General features: G+C 42.2%; 1 protein-coding gene across 3 annotated transcripts in view; it reads left to right on the forward strand.

Moving 5' to 3' along the window:
• The window catches only part of LOC128153871 (vascular endothelial growth factor receptor kdr-like), a 141545-nt gene that overhangs the window by 42479 nt on the left and 73880 nt on the right, over window positions 1–25186 (forward strand). For all 3 annotated transcript variants that reach the window (XM_052813743.1, XM_052813744.1, XM_052813746.1), the window contains exons 4-9: window positions 13719–13846; window positions 18129–18288; window positions 19685–19821; window positions 21333–21492; window positions 22117–22234; window positions 24060–24235. In XM_052813743.1, the coding sequence (XP_052669703.1) occupies window positions 13719–13846; window positions 18129–18288; window positions 19685–19821; window positions 21333–21492; window positions 22117–22234; window positions 24060–24235 (879 nt within the window). The remainder of the gene's footprint in view (window positions 1–13718; window positions 13847–18128; window positions 18289–19684; window positions 19822–21332; window positions 21493–22116; window positions 22235–24059; window positions 24236–25186) is intronic.

The raw sequence follows: 25186 nt of genomic DNA on the forward strand, positions 1-25186 counted from the left end.
TGTGAGAACCAGAAATTACCTACCTTGTTCAATTCTGGGACTTGAAAACTGGATTGTCCCACCTAGTTTTGTATTCCAAATAACTGATACACTGATTTCTTTAAACCTCTTTTCCTTTTAAAATTAAATTCTTTTATCCTAAAGGATTTTGCTATCACAGTGCTTTTCCTAAGATTCATCCTAAATAGCCAAGTCCTTTCTATTTCCCTTCCTCCCCAGGCATGAAACTCCCCCACAACATTCTTTGTAATTCCTCTCTCTCCTACACATTTGTATACTGCTTTGTCCTTCACATCTGTGAGACATACTTAGCAAAACTGGATGACTGCATTATACATATTTTATTGTAAAAAATGGCCCATTGCTCACTTCTGTTCTCTTTGAGCTGCCTCTCCCCATGTGTCAGAATCATTGAGTTCAGAACCAATAATAAATGGAAGCAGAAACTTCGGAGGAGCGTAGTCCTCTGATTAACTGAATATAACATACTGAACAACCATTTCAATAATACAAACTTTTGTTAGAAGAATATTCCCCCAAAATGCTGGGTTTGTTTTTTTTTTCAAATCTACTTGACAAATGCATTACAAAACCACTGAATCATCTTGGATCTTCCAAGCTGAGATTGTGAGTAGTCAGATAAAGGAGCTGACTTTTAGTGTCTTGAATAGGGGATGACATGAACTCCATTGGTGGTGAATAGGCTTATTATTCAGTTCCCCACAAATACTCATGCAAATGAATTAATTTCATTTTTCTAGTAAATGCTAAAATGTGATTCTTTGAATCCTCTTACTAAAACAAATGCTAGAGAGGCAATGAATTTGTCTGATATTATTTGAATAGTTCAGCAAACTTATACTTGCAGAAAACATATATTTGCTGGGCAGTTCTGATAGTCTCATGGTATTGCTCATGATGGTGAAACTATCATGAGACATGACTTCCATCCCAAGGGGCTTGTGATATACCCACACAGCTAAATTCAACTTCTGCACTATAGGTGAACACACCTGTTTGCTTCATGTGGATGACATTTTCCTGTCTCTTTATGTCTGTTGAAAATAGTCCCTTTCTACCCTTATCCTGCTTTCCCAGCAAGTCTTCCTCTTATCGGAAAGTAGCTTTTTGGTGTTACTTGTTAGTTCCTGCAGTCATTTTTTTCTCCCTTTCTATTTCCTTTTTTTAAATTTTTCCCTATTACTTTAAGCCCTGGTTGCTTTATCCACCCCACTTCTTGTGCTGAGCTGTTTCCTTTTCTCATTACGCACTGCTCAGATGCCCCACATCTAATATTGTTAACCCAGCCCAATGCCTACGCATCAGGAAACAGTGCACTGAAAACTCAATTCTCTATCCTGATTCAGTGCCCTGGCTGGCTACCCAGGCCTTCATTACTCTATGGTGGGAGCACGTGCAGGAAATGTTATGGATCTTTTGGGACTGCCTGAGCATTTTTCTTAAGAAAATGTCTCAAGTTATGAAATGCTTGCCAGCGATGCACTTGGAACAGTGGTAATCTAAAAAAAATCGCAGGATGTCCTCTTGCTTGCCTGAGACTGCTATGCCAAGGTTCCCCTGAAAAACAGCACTGGATGGTTGTTTCCTCTAAATCACCCTCCAAGCCTGTCCTCTCTCAGAAGCAATTTAATTGTGTCATGCTGTCCCTGCTCTACAAGCTCTTACTCAGCCTCCTGTGCTTTAAAAGTTATTGAAGGAAAAGTGGGTAGAAAATGAACCAGGTTGTACTACGCACTCCATGGGTGAAATAGTGAGAAAGGTAAGTCAGCGGGGACCCCTCTGGTCCATGTCCTAGCAAGCCAGCTCTCATCCACCCCAAAGCAGAGCTCTGCCACAGCAGTTCAGTCTATAAGCTTGCAAGTGCCTGCTGGGATCTGGCCTGCCAGTCTGAGGAAGCTGCTTGGCCCCAGTGAAATGAAGCTATTTATACCTCAGCATGGATGCTGTCCTCAGGGCATGCTCTTCCTCCCATTCAATTTCTGTGTATATTTGTTGAAAGCCAGCAGGCTGTTTTGGGGACAAGAAAGCTGTTCTTCAGTGAGGGCTGTAAGAATTGTGGAGTTAAGTAAGGCATTCAGAACGTACCTATGATTTTCTTCAATATTTAAACATGTCTTTTTAAGGAAATTGGTCCAACGGTGTCTGGACATCACTGTGAAACCCATCAGTTGTCTCCAAGTGAAGAAACTCACAGTTCCCTGTGAGTGCCAGACAAGGGTGAGGTCCAAACAACATCTCTCCGGACGTTCTGTGGAGAGAGGAGTGCTCAGCAGGGTGTTTATGAGACTGAGCCAGGTGGAGTGAGAAAATGTTGAGCCAGACCCTGAAGGCTGGAGATTCCTCTGAGGTTACAAGCCATTATTGCCAAAAAAGGAAGGGGAATGGTATTTTTTCCCTTCATTCCTGGCCTGCTGCTTGACACCGAAATGAGAACATGATTGTATCGGAAGCCCTGCTTATTGGCTATTATTTCCTGTGCTTGCTTCTGTTTTTACAGCCTCCCTGGTGGAGTTTCTAAACTCTGTCAGAATCTGGCATTCAGCAGCTCTCCCCCCCGGTGCAATTGAGCTGTGACCCCTGCACATCAGTCAGATCATAAGGGACCCGAAGGCGGCAGGGTCAGCCACCATGCCTCAGCTGTGCACTGACAGTCTGGAGGGAGGGAGAACTCAGGATCTTAATCCTGAATAATTGTTCCCAAGGCCTTTTCTGCTTCCCGCTGCAGCTGCAAGTCCCAAGGATCGTAATTAATAAGCAAGACCCCCTTGCTTATTGTAATCCCCTTCTCCTGTTGCCCATCTCCTTGTTGAAAATACAACGTAGCTTAGGGCTGGAACAGAAATAGTTGGGCGTTTTTCAACTGCATTGTTTAACTTCGTTGCAACTCTGAGGGATAATCTCTGCAGCGAAACGCAGCTTCTGGTCAAACACGGCATTGCAGTGCTGAACGGGAAGAGCAGCCAAGCAACTCTCTCGTGGCTGCTGTCAGAGAACAGGGTGCATGGGGAAAGCCCACCCTCAGTTCACAGAATACGCTGTCTCTGCTGAGCCAGCTCTCAACCAGTAGCAGTAAAGACAAATCTTCACTGCAAATTAGCTGCCGACATAGGAGCCCACGTCAGAAAGTCTCATGTGGATGGCATTTCCACTGCAAATGTTGCCAAAGCCAGCTAGCCAATGTCATTTGCTTCTATCTATCTCCTGCAATTACCCTTCCCAACCAAATGGATACTTCCCTGTGAGGAACATACTCATTTATTTCAACCTTTGAGATTGCTGTGCCAAAGGAAAGGGCAGGCTGTCTATTTTGTGTTAAAATATAAAGAGCCCTCTCTACAATGTTTCCTAGGGCACATATAAAATTTAACATGGCTTAGAGAAGGAGGAAAAAAAGACAAATCAAGCAAAGATTCTCTTCACCTTCCCAACGGACTATCCCAGGCCCCAGCCTAGACAGAAGTCAGGACTTGCAGCTCTCAGCTATTTGAAATACTGTTACTGTCAGCAAAGCAACTGTCTCAAAGTAAGATAGTCCTCAGGGGTCAGCTCAAGAGCTCTCTGTACCAGCTGAAATGCTGCCTCAGCTTTCGCAGTGATTTCCCTTGCTCTCCTTAGCTCGATGTAGCAGTAAGGGATTTGCTACACCTTTTTGTACCACTCAGTCAATGCATCAGTAGGAAGGAGCATGAGCTCAATTCCGGTTTGCTTCCCTCCATCAGCAACTTGTCTGACATCATTATTGTGGTAACTGGAACTGGTCACGTCTTGCCAAATAGTGTCTAGAAAAGTTCAACCAACTTTCCAAGCCATGCTTTGATTCCTGTCGACACACCCCAGTAGTACTGCTTTCCTAGAACTGTAGGGGTAAAAGAAGCAATGTCCTCATCGCAGACATGGGGCGAGCAGGCCAGCAATAGACATCTTCTATTATTTTTTATGCAAAGCAGGGCTGTTACTCTGTTTCTTGAAATAATTATGGCCGTGATAAGAGCCAGTTCTCAAATAACTGCTTCAGAATCATGACTCCCACCTCCTCTGACCAAGATACTGTAATTGGCACAAAATTATGTATGTGAGCCCAATACATCAGTGTTGGTTGCTGCACAAGGGTCCAAGTACACTGGGGTAGAATCACCAATTCCTTTTTGTGCCTAGCATGGTTCACTCTTTGAACACATAGGTTGGTGAACATTTTAACAATGTCTCCCCACCCAGAGCAATTCAGCTGCTGGTGTTTCACCATCTCAGTGTTACTATGAGTTAGGAACATGGCAGGATTGAGGGAGTAATTTGTTTCCATACATTTGGTTTTCAGCACTGATGTTCGCGGGAACACAGTGTAACTAGAAGAATTTGAGTTCTGGCTCCTTCTAAAGTTCATACGGACACCACAAAGCACCAGCACTGCAGGCTTGAGCCAGAGTGCAGTCCTGCCAGGAGTCCAGAGCACAAGAACTGGAAATCAAATCTGAAGCAAGACAGACTTTTATATGGGAGCACAAGTTCTGTTAAGGCCGTTCTGAAGGAAAAAGGGGGATGCATCCAATCAGCTTGTCCTGTCAGAGCATGCATCTCACTGCTCGTCAGCTCCAGCAGCAAGGCATTCCCAAGGAAGGGTATGAGCTCTCCCTTGCTAATGCAAAGAATGAGGAGGAGAGGTGGTACAAGTACTGCATCAGGGTATAGTGTCACATCAACCACAGTCTCTTCTTTATCAAACAGTACAGTCCAGAGATGCGAAGCCCCAACTTCTTCATCCCTTCCCCACCAAGGGAAATCTAAAGAAGATGGAAGTGCATGAAAGCACCCCTCACATGAGATCATATTTTGGTTCTGATGGTCTTTGAAGCTGATTTCTGCCTCCTTAATTCTCTTGACAGTTCACAGAGATAATCCGAATGTGAGAAGCAGAAATGCAGGGCCAGGGTGACAGCCCTGACTTGGGCTTTGGCTTGCTTTCCAGAAGATATTACCAGTGAGAACAGAGCTGGAGCTGCATTTCTTCTTTCTTACACGCTGGAGACACCAAGACAGTTACACTTGCTGCCAGACACTCAGCAAGCTGAGATAGGCAAATGCTGTCCCGTCTGCTCAGTGTGGAGCCCAGCAGATAAGCTGGCTGTCTTGCACAGACTGGTGGAATGGTTTGGCACCATATCCTAGTGTTTAGGGCCACGTGACATGGGAATATAAGCTATGTCACTGTGCAGGATCCTCTCTGTTGTTCCTCAAGTATTAAGGGCTGGATCCAAGGGAAAAGTAAGATGTTTTCTGTTCTGAATCAAGACCTTCAGTATCTTCGAATCATATCCTAAAAGATCACTTTTAAGTGGAGGAGCCTTGTAAGATATGATGGTGAGCAAGCAGCGTAAGTTCCTGGCACTCCCTCAGTGACAGCACTTGACATCCCAGCAGGAAGAGGTAATGATCCCCTCCTTCTCATTGATAAAGAATTTCTAAATTAAAGCCTGACAGCCAAAATTACACACACAGTTCCCCCACTTCTTCCTTTCCATTTCTTATCCACTCAGTAATTGCTAATTGCTGAGCCTTACCCAAGGTCTGCGGCTGGCAGCAGCTAATGTAGGAGACCTGTTCTTAATAATGCGACTTCAGGTAAAGCTGGTCAATATTTTCTACAAAGTCTATGTCTGCCTGAAATCTACTGTTGGGAGTCAGAGTTTATGAATTCTCATGATGCTTGAAATATAATTTCAGCCAAAGTATGGAGACCTGTTTTTTTAAAAAAATAAATCTTTCCATGTTGGTTTTTATTTGTTTGACAATGAATGAGAAGCATTTTGCTTCCACAATTTTTGAAGTAACATTTTTAAAAGTGATTTTTCTCTACAAATATTCTTGTGTTTCTAACAGTAATCTCCAGGGGAAGAATGTATTTCATTTGACCAAAACAGAATGCTTAATGTTGACTCAGAATGGCTTCTGGGGGTTTTGCAGTCACTTTTGTTTTGTCTAAAGAGAAAATATTCTGCTTTCTGTTTAATCTAAACATTCCACCACCAATTCTTTTCATTGGGCTGCCAAACTGAAAAGTCCTTTATTTTCAAAGATCCAGTTTCAAAACAAGTGACTTTATAGAAGTTACTCCTGTACCTAGAAGAAGCTTTGATGGGTTACCAGGAGGAATGCAGCAGACTAGGCAACTTCCTTGTAAAGCTTTCCAAAATACTCTGACCAAAGTGTCACTTAACTGCTAATAATCCCATTAATGTAAAGAACAGATTATAAACCTCCTCAGTGTTTTTGACCTTGATGAAGACAAACTTCATGTGGATTATGTCAAAACATGAATTTAAAGAACCTGTGAAACTCTGCCCAGGCTTCCCAGCTAAGGTATGATGGAATGAAGAAAATAAATAGTGAGGGTGAGAGAATTATCTTTAGCAGGAACAAAGTGAGAAGCAAAATGAGAATGTTCAGGAATTTCACAGACATGAACAGCCATGGATGACTGTCCTCAAAGGCCATTCAGTGCTTATCATCTCTGTGGGCTGGTGGATAGTATCTGAAGGGAGAGGTGATGTTATCTCCACAGCTTTAGATATGATACAAATATCATGAGACAAATTGCCATCACGGTGTACGAAACACGAGCAGAAATGAAAAGCACCCAAAATCCTGTACAAAATTCTGTGTGTGCGTCTCAGGAGGATGTTCCGAACACGGAGGCAGGTGATACAATGCTGAAGAGTAAAGAGCTGTAGGAGAGAGCCCGAGTCTACAACATGCTGGGTTCCTGGGCTGCAATGCTGAGGGCTTTTAAGTCCCTCGGCTTCATCAGCTGACAGGACGGGGCCCATGAGCCCTCTGGAAAGTGGGATTCAAATGGCAAGTGAGCATGACATAATTACAGACCTCCACTGCTTCCTGGTAGATAGTCACCTATATTACAGATAACACTAAACAAAAGAACAGATGTCACTGCGAGGCAAAGGAGTCCCATATCAGTGTTCACATGCTGTCACTGCAGAGGCTTGAAGAGAGAACTGCACGTTCCCCGGGCAATTGCTATTACACTGCTGAGTTAAAAGGGACCCTCCCTAAGCTCATCTCAAGCAGCAATTAATCTCCTCCTAGACAGAACGAGAATTTAAACATGAAGGGCTTCACTGCCTGAAGGTAAACAATGTTCTTGTAGGCACTTGACCTTTGAGTTGCTTTTGTGTGTGGCATGCTTGATTTTTCTGCCTGGCTCTGTCCCCATGGCTGGACAGCAGGCCCCCTTCCCCTCCACTGTCCCGCTGCCTCTGTTTCCTTCGCTTTGCTGTTTGTGTTCCCGCTTGAGCTGTGCTGGGTAAACAGTAACACCCTGGCCTGGCTGCAGTTTCCTGCAAACTTCCACTGACCTGGAGAACTAGACAGCCAGTCTGAGACCGAAGGGAAGGGGCCTTTCCCTCGCCTTGGAGCTGGTGCTGCAGCTGATAAGTCCCTAACGTGCTACAGCTCTTGTCTTTCTTCACATGTAATGAGCTTTGCAGCCCATGGTAAATTATTCTTTTTAACCGTCCTATGGGAATTGGTGGGTGTCTCTTTATGGATGAGATTCATAGGGCATATTACCTTCCCAAGTCAGGAGGAACAGACGTGCCAAGCTACAGGGAAATACCCTATTTTCACAAAGCATTTCTTTGCTGAGAGTTTTTTCCCTTGGAGTTCAGTGCTGGTAACTGCAGAGAGGATGACACCTGCATTTCCCATGCCACAGCTCTCCAAATTGCAACAGTTGAGTGCAACTGATTTACACCATCTGGAATTAGAGATCTTCCTTGAGGCTAAGGTTATCATTTTTAAAGAAAAGTGACCCTGTCCCTTTTGTTTCCAGAAGTTCTGTCTCTGAGAGACTTTTTTACAAGGAATTAACTGATTGCTGGTTAACTTAAGGTGGTGAACATGTTTGTAAAGCTGGCAGTGACACTCCCGATGTTCCAGCAGATCATTTTTCCATGCCACAGTCAGTCTGAACTACTTAGGAGTTTCATGAAGGATTCACTTTTTTGTCTGCACAAACCATAACAAAGGTATCAGCTGGCAGCTGATTAGTTCCCTATTCAGTATTTATCCTTTGTCATTTTGTTAAGATCCAAAGCTGAGCCACTTTATATTTGCTTATCTGTTAAGTGAACAGTCAGGCTGCCTGGAAAGTCCTCTTGCTTAGAGCGTCTCCTTCCCAATGCAAGTGGGGTCGGCTTGCTCCTGCTTATGTGGGTTTTTAGAGCAGCTGGAGCAAAGCACAAGCAGACTGCAGAACGCAGAGATTTGCTCTGTTGCTCTGTGTGCTGGTACTCTTTAGTGCTTGATGATATTATTTTTTCTTTTGCACAGACTTTCACAGTTAGGGAGGAAAAAAAGCCCCCCTGGCCTCACTGACATACCCAGGATTATTTAGTGAGTGCTTGACCTTCACCTGCAAGTGCCTTTTCCTTTCATTCCAGAATCACTTTCCACTGATGGCCAAAGTGTAGACCTAACCATGTTTAAGCTCTCATGCCAAAACCATAGTGGTTTAGCCCTGCAAGTACCTGCCACCTTAGCATCTTCACTTGAGGAGCTGCTCCACTAACTCACACAGGTATCCCACCCTGTTTAATAGCTCCAATATTGCAGATTGAAATAGGGAGGAAAGGAGGCCTTTAGCAGACAGAGAACTCTCTTTAGGCTAAGGCAATAAACCGGATAAAGCACTGAGATAACACAAATTACAGCCATCTGCTTACTGCACAGGGCTCTAGGAAACCTCACTTACTGTAGGAAAGAGAAGGACCCATAAAATATAAACCCTTTTTCTCTCTTTTTTTTTCAAAACAGAGTGAGAATAATGTCCACGAGACCTGACATCCACTAGCAATTAACAATCAATTACAGCTCAAGCCATCCTTTTCCTTTCCCAACCTAGTCTTTATAACCCAGAAACTGCCTTTTGCTGTTGTTAATTGCACAGTGATTTTAAAACACTATCTAGATTTCACATACTGATGGTAGAAGGCTAGATTTATGTATTTTGTCTTCCAATTCAGATTATAGCTTATTATCTGGGACAGTGTAATTCTAGCTACTGGCTAGACATATGGCAATTCAGGTGCAGGCTGCTATTAAAAATCAATTAGGAATGAAATATACCTTCTGTTACATACACTGTAAATTCATGCTTCCCGTTTAGGTGTTCTTCACTAGTTTAGTATCACCATGATGAGTATCTGTCCTATTTACAGCTTAAAAAAGCAGACTATTTTTAGGTCTGTTGTGAATCTGAAAATTTGGTAGACGTCAGTCTTGGAGGTAGGGAGAGATGATGGAGGAGAATGGGGTTAAATAATTATTTTTTTTCCCTGAACAGGAAATATTTTTGAGAAATTTTATTCTGTTTTGACTAAGATATTTCAATCATTGCATAATTCAATATTTTCTGACATTTTAAGATTATTTAACTTTTGCTTAGCTGCCTTCTTTTGATTTATGTTACTTTTTAAACAAATAGTGCTATTCTGAAATTCCCTCTAAAAATACTGGCACAAATATTTTTAAATTCAGTGTTCCCATCTTTTCAGTCAAAACAATTAGTCAAAGTTGATCCAGAATTGTGAATAGTTTGGTATCAAGAAGCTCCTTTTTTCACAGCAAGTTTCCTCTTGGCCTATATTCTTGTCCTATCCCCCCGTCACGTGGCACATTAGTTTTCTCTCTTTTTTCTCCATAGACTAGAAATAGATCTGAATACACTTCCCCTGACACATTTTGCACTCCCAGTGTTTGTTGCAAATACAGAAAAACCTACTTCCTCTGCTTTTTCCTATAACAAATAATCCAAGGATCTTCTTTTAATAATCCAGGGTCTTCTTTTAAGTAGAAAGGCCTTTCACCCTTTGAACAAGCTTTAAAATTGGCTATAAAAATATCACCACATTTGATACCTCCAAGTATGGTTTAGCTGGAGAGCAAGACTGCAGAGGTATTTAGCAGCACTAATGCTCAGGGACAAACCTTAAAATTGGCTATAAAAATATCATCACATTTGATACCTCCAAGTATGGTTTAGCTGGAGAGCAAGACTGCAGAGATATTAAGCAGCACTTATGCTCAAGGACAAACACTAAACACATTTTCAGAATGTGACTCAATAGAATAATTTAGCAGACCTGTTTGGGAAAGTGCATAAAACATTGGATTGAGTATCAGTATTTCCTATTAGTTTTAGGGATTTTAATAAGCTACAAAGTTGTGGTCTGGAGATCAGGTTTCTCAGCTCAAGGCTTGATTAGAACCAGTGCCTGCCTAACCAGATGTGTATCTGAAACTCCCTAAATGTGAGGACATTACAGGTCTAATTTTTAAATTCTAATTAATCTCTCTCCCATAATGTTTCTTGCAATGCCCTTACTCCCAAGTACATGCTTTTAAATAGACCAACCCAGTCAGAATAAATCAATGGCATGGACTAAAAGCTGACATGAAAAGACATTACTAGAAATGATAGACATCATCAAGATTTCTGGTCTTTATCTTCTGTTTTACTGCCTCATGTTCAGTGCTACTGATCAGCTCCTTGTCATAGCTCCCCACATTAATCACACATCTCTTGTACTTGCACAGTGACCCAAGTGCCTTTTGTAAAACATCATCATAACACGTGACCTTTCTGATACACACAAGGAGCTCCAACATTTGCTCTCATCATGATGAAACATGCGGTATGTTTTGTCCACTAGGAATCCTATTTCCAGCTCTCAGAGCTAAAATTAAGCAATCAAAAGTACAAAAGGCAACAGTCCCACTCTCCTGTCTCAGTCTCTGCCTTTCACCCTTCATGTTTTTGTGAGTGAAACTGTTTTGGCTTGTGGAGCAAAGGAACTCCAGCTCTGCACCGAGCTAATTCTTCTAAGATTGATTCCAAGGGACAGCACTTGCGTATTTCCGTGACATTCCTTAAGCAAAGACTGTTGTCATTAGCTAAGAAATGAACATTGATATCCCCAGATGAATGACCTGTTCCCAGATGAGTTACCAGTTATGGGGAAATAAAAGACAAAGCGAGTGAGCTAAACCAACTCTGTGTTTTCCTTTGTCAGTGGAGCTGTGGAAGCGCAAATCCAAATCTCATACTCCATGTTCAAACTGTTCTGCAGGTCACCAATACGCATAGTTACATCACTTACACGTAGAACGCTTGTTACCCAGAAAAATGCAACATAAATAAGCACTTCACCTACTGTTTAATTACAGATCCTCCAGTATGGAATACACAGTTCCTTGCCAGGGTCCAAAGGGTGAACATTTGTTTTAAATTGAAAAATGGATCCCCACTGATTTGAAGCAAAAGACTGTTTGCCAGGGATGGAGTACTAGGAAAGGAGAAATTCTGGAAGGTGTCACAGTTTTAGACTCTTTCTCAAGAGTAGGCAAAATGGCCAACACCCAGAAAGGGATACTTGGAATTTTTAAAACTCCATGTATGGGATTTTTTCCTCACTAGCTAAAAAAGTTAGAGAAATATTTTGCCATCTTTTCATGGAGATTTTAGAACATTCCCCGTTTTGCCAACAGGCGAAGGAGGGAGAGCAGCCTGATACGGTAGTGCAAGGATTAATGGGATGAATAGATAGCGTTACTCCAACACGCTTCAACTGGGACTTTCTTCAATCACGGAGCAGCTGCCACAACAGCCTGAGATGTAAAATGAGAGCGTGCGTTTAGGTGAAAGGATCGGGGCCAGCTGGCCTGACACGTTGGTGCTAAACCAAGACAATCACACCGTCCAGGCTCTTAAACACAGACCGTGGCTTTGATTTCTGCGTCTGAGAGGCGTCTGATCACAGACGAGGGTACCCGCAGCCTTTACCGGAGATACTCCCACGCCGTGCTGGCGGAGTCAGGCCAACGCGTGCTAAACCGAGGGGCCGCAAGAGAGGAGAGGCGCTGGCCCTGCTGCGGCAGGGCTCTGCCCCGGGCTCTGCCCCGCGGGCTCTGCCCCCGGCGCTGCCCCGCCGGGAACTGTCCAGCACGGCCCTCCTGAAGCGGCTGCTCCTCCGCCTCGGCCGGCCGCCTCCGCGCCGCTCTCCTCGCCCGGCTCCAGCGCCGGCCTCTCGGCTGTGGAGAGCGGGAGGGTTCCCCAAGATCTAGAAGGAGCGTTGTCGTCTTGATTTGGTAGGGTGTGGGCTTTTTCGTGGATTTGCACAGAGGCGTGCCGTGCTGGGCAATTTCTGGATGAACCGGGGGGCTAGATCCACTGAGGGATAAGTCATTGGTTTTTTCTCTATAAAACATCCCCTCATATTACATCAGAAATTAGAGAGGAAACATGGCACGAGCATACTAGGGGAGTTCAGGAAGTACATTAATGACCTTCATCACGAAGGACACTTTTCCTCATTATACAACATTGGAGAACAGGTTGCCTACACTATAGGTGTTTCCCTTTTCCAAAGCCATAAAGTGTTTGGCCATTGTTGAAGGCCTCCTACCGACCCAAAGCGCTGGATGTGTCAGCCCCGGCCGACTGCATTCATTACCAATTTAGGTCATTTGGGAGTAATTAAGCATTCTTTTGAAAATTGATTTTAATTTCCTCATAGCACATCCTTTTTTAAAGTACTGTCAGAATGCTTCAGAGCACATTTTTGCAACCTAGATTGTTCACAAACCTTTCATGTCAGCTATTTCCCATGCTTTAGGTGAAGCCATTTCCAAAATATAATTAAGTGTGTGGAGGCAGGTCCCAAGCCAAGGATAAGCAGGTTGAGGTTATTGTACAGGGTGCACATCCTCCCCTGTCAACAGTATAATCCCAAGCAAAAGCGGTTGACTGCCTACACTGTGTGGTGTAGTTGGTATTGCATTAGCTGAATGGTATTTGAAACTTTATACCATAAGAATATCAAGTCAAAGAATGCTTTTTAGAAAAATCTTGAAGCTTTTAGGATTTCACAAACATTATTTTAATTTTCTGATGACCATCACTGTATTCATACAGGGGAAAATCAGTGAATGAGACTCGGAAGCTTTATTAACTTAAACTACCTCAGATTTTTATTTATTTCTATTGTATATGTATATCCAGTCTGATTTACTGTGGCAGTCTGTAGAAAATCCCACAGTTCCCCAAGAGTGTGACCAAGTTACTGCACTGTTAGGTTAAACAGATTATTCTTGCCTAGCTTTGAATATTGTGGGTCTACATTCCCTTTTTGCATGCTTTCTGCAGTATTCTAGAGATTCTCATTTACAAAAAGAAGCTTTTTTTCTTTCAGTAGATTTACCTTAACTGCTGTAAACCTATTGTAACACTTAACTGCTGTGGAATTCAGGAGTGCTGCCGTACAATATCACCTATGAAAGAAATTCAGAGTGCTGGGGAAAGAACTAACTCCAGTGCCATGAAGACCTGTGGAGCTGATTTATTAACTTCATTTTTACAGATGGAGAATGGATAAGAAAAGGAGTTTTTACAAGATTACTCTGCAAACTGGTAAAATAGGGTTAGAAATGGGGTATTCCAGTTCTTGGTCATTGGCTATAATCCCTAGATGACACTGGCATTTGCAAACAAGCAAGATGTGACTGGAAGTCTTGTCACACACTACAGTGAGCCTTCTATGGGCAGTTACCTGCTCAGATTTCAGTGCCCTTCTGGTCATTGACCAGTAAAGGAGCAGTTTTTCAAATCAATGTTCTTTTCCCTGCAGACTACAGAAATCCATTTGTGGAGATTCACCCGGAACATCCTGAAATAATCTACATTTTAGATGCTAAGAAAACGGTTGTTATCCCTTGCCGAGTTACCTCGCCAGATATCAAACCTAAGCTTACCCAGGTAAGTGACTCAATCAATTCAGAGGTCTGGGCTGCCAACACAATGGGTAAAAATACAAAATAAAGTGTATGAAACTGGGTAACTTTCAGAAAAAAAATAGCAAAGACACTGAAAATCCAGAAGCACAGTCCTGCTCGTGCAGTGTACAAGGGTGTTTTGGGGATTAGGCTGAGTTTATCACATATTTTTCTCAGCTAGTGGCTTCATGTTCCTCCATAAATTGGCAAAGATAGATGACAAGGCACTATTTTTCTTTAGAATTCTTTGTATAACACCTGGCTGTTAGCTATCCTCATGAAAGCTTATCTCTTTTTATACCTTGAACCTCCTCAGAACATTTGCCCATTTTTTCTTGATTTCATAAATTTAAACCAAGTTTCAGCCTTGGGAATAAATGGCTACAGCATCCATCCCTTCGACAGCAGTTACATCTGAATGTCAAGGTTACAGAATGGTCTGTGGAGGCCAAGGCCATTTTGTATAAAAAAAGTGGAAATTAAGGTCTGGGGCTTCCTCAATCGATGGAGATCTAGTTACTCATTTAAAGGGCTTTAGAACTGCTCGATAGAGAAGCCTATCATAGACTGAGGAACAGAACATAGGTCTCCTGACTCCAATCCTGTCTTTTACCTAATAGGTTATGTGCCTTTCCATTCCCCTGCTAGGCTGACTGCTTGAGCTGTCCTAATGGGAACAAGAGCTCATCCTCTGCCTCTGCCCCTTTTCCACAGCCTGTTCTGGAGGGGCTGTAAGAGATGAGGTTGTTCTGTTGGATATAGCGTGATAGCAGAGCGCATGCAGATGGGCTGATGCTGTGCTGGTAGAGGGGTCTGAGGACCTCTGCTCCTCTTAGCAGTTAGATGTCTTAGTTGTTAGATGTGTCCTTCTCCTGGGAGACAGCACATGAAATCACAGAGGCCTGAGACCGTGCTCCGGCTCCTGCTGAGACCAATGGCAAATTTCCAGTAGACGTGCAGAGGGACAGCACTGGCCTTATTGCTTTAGCAGATCTCTATTTTTAAATCTTGTCAGTAGGGATTAAGGGGGTGGGGGAATAAGGCTCCTCTCCAGTTACAGCTTATCACTTTAGCCTGGATAAGTGTTATCACCTTCTCCTCCTTGGCTATAAAAATGAAACATCCCCATCTTATTTTAGCCTACTTCAACCAAACTCATTGCTGGAGTACTGCTGCTGACTTCAGCACAGTCACATAAGCCTAAATGTGGCCTTGGAACCTCGACCAAGCAGACCTCCACATTTATCCCCTTATTTATAGGCAGCCCTGCTCTCCCTGCTTGCCAGCTGAATTCTCTCCCGGTAATTTCTTCAAACACAAACTGAAGTCCTTTACCTTGCTGCAGGCTGCTGCTGGAATGAAATCTCCACTGAAATCTCCCTTTTGAATTGCAAAGAAAATTGTCCCCAAAAGATTTTTCCCCTTCAAGGGAGAGCAGCTGGACTGCGGGGCAGGGATGTAGATGTTGAGTGCCGCTCCCCAAAGAAACTCTCCTGAGGCTGTGAGCTGCGAGCTACTCAAGGGGACGCGCTTTGGGAGGCATGTGTTGGCTTCGGGAGCCGCCAGCCCCCGGCTCCCATCTACGGAAAGTCACCGCTTGTTTTGCCCTGTCTGGGAATGTCATAGCGCCGTGTGGAGCCAAGGTGGCGGCTTCCCATGCGAAGAGGAAGCGGGGTGGGAGAGGGGTGGAGGTAAGGATGGGGGAGGAGAGGTGAAGAAGGCGATCAGACAAATTTAGAACATCCTCTTCTTCCAAATTTAATCTCCAATAGACAACAAACTTCAAAGGGAGGAAAGCCACTGTGATTTCCTTCAAGTAGCATTGATGCTTTTTGTTTGATTGTTTAAGTATATATTTTTTGAATATTTTATGAAGACATTTAATATGTGTGTAGTGTTGAAAAGGGCCTCCTGAGTAGGGTTATTTTTTCTCTCCCCTTCCCCTAGCCATCAGGGAGCAGAGCTGCCAAACCATGAAGTTCAGCTTTATCACATTTTATTATTCTTGTAGAAAATGTACTTTTTTCCACCGTAAATTAAGTTCCTTATGTTACCATTATACTTTAAAATCATTGCATTCTCTGGCCTTTAAATATGTATGGGGAAAGGTATCTCTTGCTAATACTAAACAGATCCCAGCTAACTCTACACATCATCTTTGTTATTAATAAACCCATGCTAAGACACACAATTCAAACTTCTAATTTTGCTTAACGTGATATTAATTCTGGGCAAAAAAAAGCATTTTCAGTCTTGTCAGATCTGTTTAGTCACTCATCTGGTTCAGTGTGCTTTTGCCACTTACAGCTTTGACCTTCATGGGTGTTAAAGCATGATTTAAGCCTCAGGTCTCAGATCTCTTTCTGTAATTTTCCTGAATTTTCCTAATGGTTCTGAACAGAGATACCACAGCTTGATTACTTTGAAAGTATTTACATGAAATCCATGTTTCCTACTACTCTCAGAAGAGAACTGCTGTTCCAAAAGAAAGCAACTGCCTCGCTGTGCCTCCTTCCCCACAGCAGCATCACCAGTCACTGCCCCACAGTCATAATTCCTTTGTCTTTGGTCTCTGCTGAAAATGTAATAACAAGCGACCTAAAACAATGCCAACCTCATCAACTGTGTATTCATATGAGGGGTATGAGCATCAGCTCTCAAAGCCTGGAGCTGAAATTTCTTCGTAATAGGAGTATTATTTAAACAGAATCCTATTTAAACTGCACTGCCATACAAGACTACTGTTTGTTTGGAGACAGAAAAATAAATTGCATGGTGCATAACAACAAGAATAAGAGCAAAACTATTACATCATTGGGGAAATTCCCACTTGTGGTCCCTAGTGCAGCTCTTCCCCTGGTTAGCTCCAAAAGCTAAGGTAGCTCTGAAAAGGAAAACATTAACTTGCCTCATCTTTGAGAAGCCAGTATATGATAAGTAGGAGGGAGAAGCACTGCACAAATAAACTTCGTTATCATGTGGCAACTGTAGGCACACTGAGCTTTCCCCAAACTCTTCATTTTTCAGCCAGAAGTGATCTCAACACTCCTACAGCACATCCTCAGTCCTAAAGAGCTTTCCTGTGTCCTGCTGGAAGAGTCAGACCTACAGCCTGTGCTTCCACTCACCTGCCTGCAAATAGGCTGAAATGGGTGAATTTCAGTGATCTGCTCTTTTACAGACTCCTGAGCTATTTGTCTGCATTTAATTTCACATATTTATTTTCTACTTTATAATCCAGGATTTTCAAAATTATTGGAAAGTAAAATGCATTTTCTCAAGCAAACAGAGGATTTCCCCATGTGGTGGTAATAATAATAATAATAATAATAATAATAATAATAATAATAAAAACCAACTAAATATTCCCACCAACAAAAGCTAACCTGCTTGACATTGGTGCTGTCCAAGGGTATACAGAGTGTTCATTCTTATTAAGTGAATTTTTGCTCTAGTTTATTTTCAACATTTGCCTTCTGTATCCTCACTTCTTCCTCATAAGCAGAACTTATAGATACTGTTTTTTCAAGAAGCTCAGAACATTACAAGTATTTATGAATTTAGGGAAAAAAATGTCTATGTTACTAAGTCCCCTTATTTCTGCCATCCTATGATTTACGATCTTAAGTTATCCAGGCTGCTTCCGTGCCTAGTGGAAATCAATAGGCTGCTTTGAAAATGTCTCATCCCTTTCTGTGATATAGAGTGAATCTGATGACTAGCCATAGGCCATAGCTTACAGATGACTGCCATCAGGTGAGTTAGTAACATGAAGAATTCTGATTTTGGGGGGTCTAACTTCACACATATTTGAAAGTACTGTGAGATCCCAGGAAAACATGTGGTAGCTGCATGTAGCACTAGGAGAAGCAAACTTTGTCCTTAAACACTTCCAAAAAGATTACCCTACAAAATCCATATAAGATAAGCATAATTATTTCTAGTATAGAGATGAGGGAAATGGGACCTACAATGGGTAGCATGGCATCTTGCCTAAGATCTGAGAGGACAGGGTCTACTGAATCAAAAGCCCCAGTTATGGTGTCCCAGTTTTGGATTTCAAAGACAGTCATACCTTAGGGAGGGCTTTTCTATTTGCTTATGTTGATGTTGCTTAAGATATGTGTGGAATGAGACCACCAACCACTCTGAAAGGTCAAATATCTACCCTGCCTCTAAAGCAGAACAGCCTTGGCTGGTCGCCGCTGTGGTCTGGGGGGAAAGGGAATGTCTCACAAGCCTCCTATCTGTCTGTTCTCTTTCAGTATCCTTCCTCTGTAGAGATGAACTTCAAGAGGATGGTGTGGGACCCAAGAAAAGGATTTGTCATCCCCTCTTATTCTTTCATTTACTCTGGAGTACTCACATGCACTGCAAATGTCAATGGAAGTGTGTTCACCTCCTATTACCTAGCACAGAGATTGGGTGAGTGACTACTGTGAGCCAAGGAATGACCACAATGTTTCTATTTCATAGCTAAGCCCCTGGGTATTATTTCTTGGTTAGCCTCAATTATATTTGATATATCTAATTGGTATGTGTCTGTAGCAAGTCCAAGCTGGAACGCTAAAAGCAAACTCACTCTTCCCCTTTTTTTCCTATTCAACAGAACTTGGATTTGATCCACTCTTGGTTTTGAAAAATTACCAAGTGTTGAGGTGGTACAAAATAGGAGTATTTTATTCAAACCCCACCAAGGCTTTGTTTGCTTGGATTGAGCTATATTTACACTAAAACAACTGCTGGTTTAGGGTAAACCAAACAGTAGCTTTCTTTTTGCTTCTGGTCATTAAAAACACAAGATCATGGTATAAAAATCTCATTAAACTGCTAATTTAAATCTTTGCTTTTTTATATAGTTTCTCTTGGTGATTTACTATACCCTTTCCATTGTATTTACAGTTAGGCTTCAGCTCAGAAATAAAATCTGAATTTGAAGCAACTAAACATTAAATTGTTGAGTGCTGGGGATTTATATGAAGCCAATTAGCATTTATTTTTCCTTTGTTTTCAATGTATGTTCTTTCTCTCCTCATATATTATATTTTTGACAGAGGAGAGTTTATTGTGACTTCATTCCTATTAGATCACGGCATCCTTCTATACAATTAGCACTCAGCTTTACACAACAGGCTTGTAAATTTGTATGGCAGCCAAATAAAAGTCTTTTAAATCTCTCTCTCTCTCTCTTTCTTCATTGTTGGAGTAATTATTTTTTACTAGAATCATGAATGCAAAGCTAAAAAACCCATTAGGTCATCCCTCTCTAGCCCAAAAGGACACAGGCAATACCTTACTCTTTAATATGTTACTGTACAGTGGTCAGATGTGTGTTTGGTATGGGGCACCATAAACATAATGCAGGCTTATTTCAGAGTTGATGTATTTAAGGCATTAATAAATATAGAAGACCAAGATTTGGGGATCCCATTCAGAAAGAAAAGGTAGCTGGTTATCAGATGGCAGGATAAACATGTTTCATGAGACACTACTGAAAACTTGATCTAAGAATAGCTGTGGAGCTGATGAGTGAGGGTTGGAGCCAAACATGGAAAATGCAAGAAAAGTAATTCATAAATTAGTCTGTCCACATGATCAGTTAGTTTGATCAGCTGATGTTCAGGCATTCATATAACTGACCTAATGTTTCCATTGTGTGGGCATTTCCAACAATTTCCATAGAAATGACAGAAGAAGGTGAGGTGTTCTGGAAACTGTGAAAGGAGCGGATGTTGGAGAGGCAATCGGAGTGCAGACTCCATCTTAAATGTAATTTATGTAGAGAGTGCTGCAAGGTTATACCTTTTCTTTTTCATTTCAGAGGGCAGAGTACAGAACCTGGCTCTGAAAGCAACTCCCAAAAAACTGCTGGTTGGAGAAACTCTTTCTTTGGAATGCAGAGCAGAAACCTTCATCAATGGGCGCATTGAGCTCATATGGACATGTCCCAGTGGGAGAGTGAGTTGATGAAAATTCAGTATTCTGCCTTCATGCAGTCTCCCCCTACCCAAAAGAAAGATCTGTTCACAGGGCTGAGTAAACCCTAACTACTACTTACTCTGAAATACATCCAACCATTTGTAAGCCTACAATTGATTGTATTTTTAGTTTGGATGAATCTAAAACTTATCTGACCATCTTGAACCTGCGAATTAAACTGCGAATCTCAGGCTAAATATGTGCTTGCAAGAAAAGCCAGGAGTGTATGTTTCTTGTTGGGAAGAATAGCTGTCCCATTTCTTCTGGCCTGTTTGTTGATCCCGGCTCACAGTGGCAAGTTTCAAAGGCAGCCATGAAGGTTGCAAGTTGTCAATCTGCTCATCCATCTTGGCATTTATTAAGTAGGAAAAAGTGAAACAAAAGCCAATTGTATCTGCTGAAATCTCCACCAAAGAATGAAATCTAAATTCTGAGTGTAGGTTCTTGAGCTTTCTGTGGAATGCAATACAAAAATGCCAAATTTGAAGCAGAAACAAGTAAGAGGCTGAGCATTTGCTTTGATGTGCTAAAACCTTTCAGTTCTATGGAAAAACAGCGGGAAGAAGGGGTATTTTCCAAATCAGTTCATTTACCTGAGATATTACTCATGGTTCTGTTTGATGCTCGGAATTAAAATGATTGCTTTTTTTTCTTTCTAGTTCAGCAAAATATACATTTCAAAGAAGCATCTAAGCCTCTTGGAAAAGTGTAAAATGTGATTCCTAAAAATTGATTATTTTTTTACTTATTTTGTTTACTTAAAGAAAGAATGTCTGATTTTGTTTTGGTGAAGAAGCTACAGAAAATATAATATAGAATTTACAGAAGTGCAAGCAATATGGAGTTACTGAATTTTGTTCCTTGAACCCCATATGATGGAATAGAGTTGTTTTTCTATGAACCCTCCTTAGATTTCTAACATTTTAAATGTAAAATTTTGTGGCCAAATCTCTGGGCTCAAAAATCCTATCAGAAGCGATAATGCTTTCTAAAATTCTTCAGCAATTTGCATTGGCACTTTACTGTCATAATATATTATATTTCTGTCATAATATATTTATTTTAGAAAGTAGGAGGTTTTTAAGACAGAAAAAACCTGACTGTGACAAAAAAAACCCAAAACAAAACCAAAACTCAAAGCACAACTCTGACCCTACAGATGCCCACAGCATGTTTGCACTGAGATCCCTGAGATTTGATCCCTAAGAGGGGCTGATCTGTGATGCATCCCCTTATTTACCTGCCTGCCCAGATTTCAGCAGAGAAGCACCACACTTCCACTCTGTTTCTCTCTCTTATTAGACTTGATAATGAAACCTCACACAAGAACTCTTCCTGCTGATTTGTCTTTTATATTATTTATTTCAGTGTTGGGGAGATATGATAATTTTGATATGAATCACTGTGTTTCTTTACTGGCAGGCTTTGAAAGGATGAACAAAATAATCCAGTTTATGCTGCTTTTTGACCCCCTTTTTTCTGACTTCCAGCACCCTTATCCTAGAAGAACAATAGACCAGACTGGCATGGTGAATAAAGTTGGCAGTAGCCTGACAATTGAAAATGTCACCATGCAAGACGGAGGCCTGTATGTATGCAAAACATTCAACGTAACAAGGCTGGAAGCCAATGTCACAGTTACAGTGTATGGTAAGTTCTGCAGCTAAACCAGGATACCCAAGAACCAAGACCGTTAAGCTTAAACAATAATGCCACATTATTAAATCTGTTGATTAAGTCTGTAGAAATGGCATTAGGAAGCATGCCAACTAGTTAAAACAACCATTAATCATCTATAATCTGTAATCAGTCTATGAGAGAGGCAGCACTCAGCACTATGTTTTCAAAGAAACTTTAGAGAGTTCAAGACTGAAACATGTCTGAGGACATGGATTAACTGGGAGCTGAACTGGCTTGAAAAAGCTGGCACCAAATGTGGTTGCTGATGCCCTGGAAAATCTGGCCTGCTGGCATTCACGTGGACAAGAGATACCCCAGGCATTTTTACACACTGCTCCAGGGGCAATGCAGATGTGTATTCTCTGCTTTAAATATAAAGTCCTTCATCTGGAGATAGACCTTACTGGCTGTGGCCGAGCTTTGCAGGGGAGCTGCAGTAACAGCTTGTCATTCCATTTGGTTGTCTGCAGCTTCTACAGATCTGTATTGCAAAAAATCCAGGGTAGACACAACACAGTTCAAAGATGTGAGCACTGTACTGTGGCCATTACTTGTCCTGCCATTACTTGTCTTCCTTTTCATTTCTCTTTCCAGACAAACCTTTCATTACAGTTTCACATAAGAAAGGGCCTTACTACGAGATTACATCAGGACACAGGTCACTGAAACTAGCTGCAAAGGTTGATGCCTTTCCTCGTCCAAGCGTCACCTGGTGAGTACCATCATCTTGAGCAAAATCAGGAATACACAACCTTCTTTCGGGCTCCTGTCTAGAACAGATTTTCACTGTTCCTTACCACACAGGTAAAAGAGAAGAGCTGGGAATGCTCGTAGCTGTGGTCTCACAGTTCAGCTAAGATGTGACTCCCTTCTGTGCTGACATGCTCTGTGAGGCTGAGCAAGCCATATCTCTTTCCCATGCTATTTTTCTCTTCTAGTCCTGTAGAAACGGTCCCTACAGGAAAAATGGGGGTTTCATTACCCTGGACACAGAACTGTTTGGAAGATTCAAGTAGAAAGCTATTGGGGAAGGGTTGCCAGTTTACCACCATTAGTGGTGGTCAGTCTGCAAGGAGGCAATGCATAACAGAAAGCTGCAGGACACATCCTCAACATGAGAAATTGTTTCTCTTCATAACTTTTAAATAACTTTCTCCAATCCTGTACCACCAGCAATGTCAGATCCTTGCAGGCAATGCAATGAATTCTCCTGAGCAAACTAGAGGCTCCATCAGTGCTGTAATGGATCAGCTTAATAGGAGGGGCAACATGTCAGCAACTCCAGGAGACATTCATTTCTCTCTTTACCCTTTGATCACGTGTCCTCTCTCTTGCTACTTTTTCTGTGCTTCATTCTGCAGGGGGTCTTTAACAACCCCATCCAACACCTCATACACCTTTAACTGTATGAAATCCCGTATGACAGCTGGCATGGGTTTGCCTGTCCTGGCAGAGAAGGTGGCTTGGGTGAGTTAGCACCTGCACAGTGCACTTTTCCTTGGCCAGCTGAGTGCTGCTCAGGGGGGCCTGGCAGTCAGCAAAAGGTATTGGTCAGGGATGGGTTTGCTGCATTTTTTTAGCAGTGAAATAACATGAAATTCTCTAATATTCAGTCAGACCAGTGAAATCAGTGCTGCCAGGAAATATTTTTAATTGTTGCTGTTATTTAGGAGGTGGAAATGTTTTTGTGAGTTGAAGTGGGGACCGTCTCCCTTTTCAAAGCCAAGGCTTTGTTCTCGGGGCTCAGCGTGGAGCTGCGTGGTAGCTGCCTGGGACCACCAGAGCTGCCTTCCCTGCATGTTCGAGGCTACAGCTGTTGATGTTGGAGGTCTCTCAGTACAGTTGTTTAAACGACTGTAAAGGAGGTTTCCAGCATTCTCAGGCTGTAGGACACATGCCCCAGCTTCTCCTTCCACCAAGCCTAAAGCTCTGTGTGTGGCAAAGTCAGGCCTATTTCATATTCATATCCCCAATCTGCATATCGGGTTAGCAGTGAAGAGGAGTCTGCTCTCCTACTCTTAGCTGGTGAAGATTCAAGATTGTGGATTCCTCACCGACCTTCCTATTGACTGTCAATTCTCCAGGTCACAGACTTCAGCTTTTTCAGAAACAGTAAAGGGTCATATACACATATTGAAAGACAATTCTACTTAATTAATACATTGTTTTAAAACTGATGCCATAAATGATTTCCTGCACTTAGTATTGCACATCCAGCATAGTTTGGGGGCATCTAGATGTACATTTCTGATCACAGTTGAGCATGCGAGAGGCGCTGTTCATTCAGATCCATTAAAATGTCTTTTTCCTGTTTGTTAGATGAAGCCACCCCACAGCACTGCAGATGCTACTCAGTTTTAGTGTGGAAGGATAAAAGGAACAGTTGTCCAATTCAAGCAGCGATTATAGATCTGTGTTTCCCTTGCTGTTTCCAAAGGATGACTCTTTACCCACCCTAACTTGGGTAAGAGTTAAGTTTTCTGAGGGCTAACATGCATGCATGCACATGATGAGCCTTGATGGGACTTTCAAAACAGGTACAAAGACGGCAAACTGATCAAGGATAACCACACTTGCTATGAGCCGGATCCAATGAAGTACAGACTGGGCATAAGAGATGTGAGACCAAAGCATGCTGGAAACTACACCATCGTCTTGAGCAATGCAAAATACGGCCTGTATAAGAACCTCACCATGCAGCTGGTAGTGACAGGTAAGGACTTGGCGTTTCCAATGACTTCTACTGGGTTCTTTCTCATTTTCTGCTTTACCAGTCAGCAGGAACAGGTGACATGTCCCCATGTTTAGCTGATATGAGCTGATACAGCACTGTGCATAGATTACCACCTTACTTAGGAAGCACTGAAGATCCACCTCATTTCACCACGTTAAATCGAAGCAACGGAATGGAGAGCTGGTGTGAGGAGTTAGTCTGAAACTAGGTCATCTAAAGTCACTTTCCACTGAGATACTGCACCTCAGAAATAGCCTACAGCACCTTGGTGTCAGGACAGTGTCTCCGCAGAGGGAAGCAGAAATGGCTTGAAAGTGAACAAACATAACAGAACTTAAATTTTAATAGGAGTTTGGGAGGATATCTAGTAGTGAGGTCTTAGAGCTAGGGGAACAGTTTCCCAAGAGAAGTGATGGAAGTTTTATCCCCTGAGATAAAAAACTAGCTTGGGCAAAGCACTGGAGAACATCTGTTGGGACAGGAAAATTCCCAATAGGGCTGACGGAAGGAACTAGATAAGCTACCCTGTCTTTTATGTCTCTCCATCATCCTGCTACAGAAATACTTTCTAAGTCTGTATTTTATGCATTGTCATTTATCTGCTGGGAGCACTTGAGAGACAGGTTCATTTTCAGGGGAATCTGGAGAAAACTGAAGTAAATGGTGGTGTGCACTGAAGCAGGTTCACTTGACATAGAGGGAAAATAGATATTGGAATCACATTTATTAATCTCCCTTGCTGGGATAATGGAAGACAGAGTCACATTGTCTCTTTGCACATCCACTGCCTCTTTTAATCCATTGAATTTGGCAACAGAGATTGAATCATGAGGCCAAGCAGGAGTTCAGCAAAAGTTAGCTCTGCTTCCCTTTGTACTTCCCGAAGTTCACTCAGGCAGTGAGATAGATAAAGTTATTGAGATAGATAGG

The sequence above is a fragment of the Harpia harpyja genome, chromosome 18 (assembly GCF_026419915.1).
Source record: "Harpia harpyja isolate bHarHar1 chromosome 18, bHarHar1 primary haplotype, whole genome shotgun sequence".
NCBI classification, from domain to species: Eukaryota; Metazoa; Chordata; class Aves; order Accipitriformes; family Accipitridae; genus Harpia; species Harpia harpyja.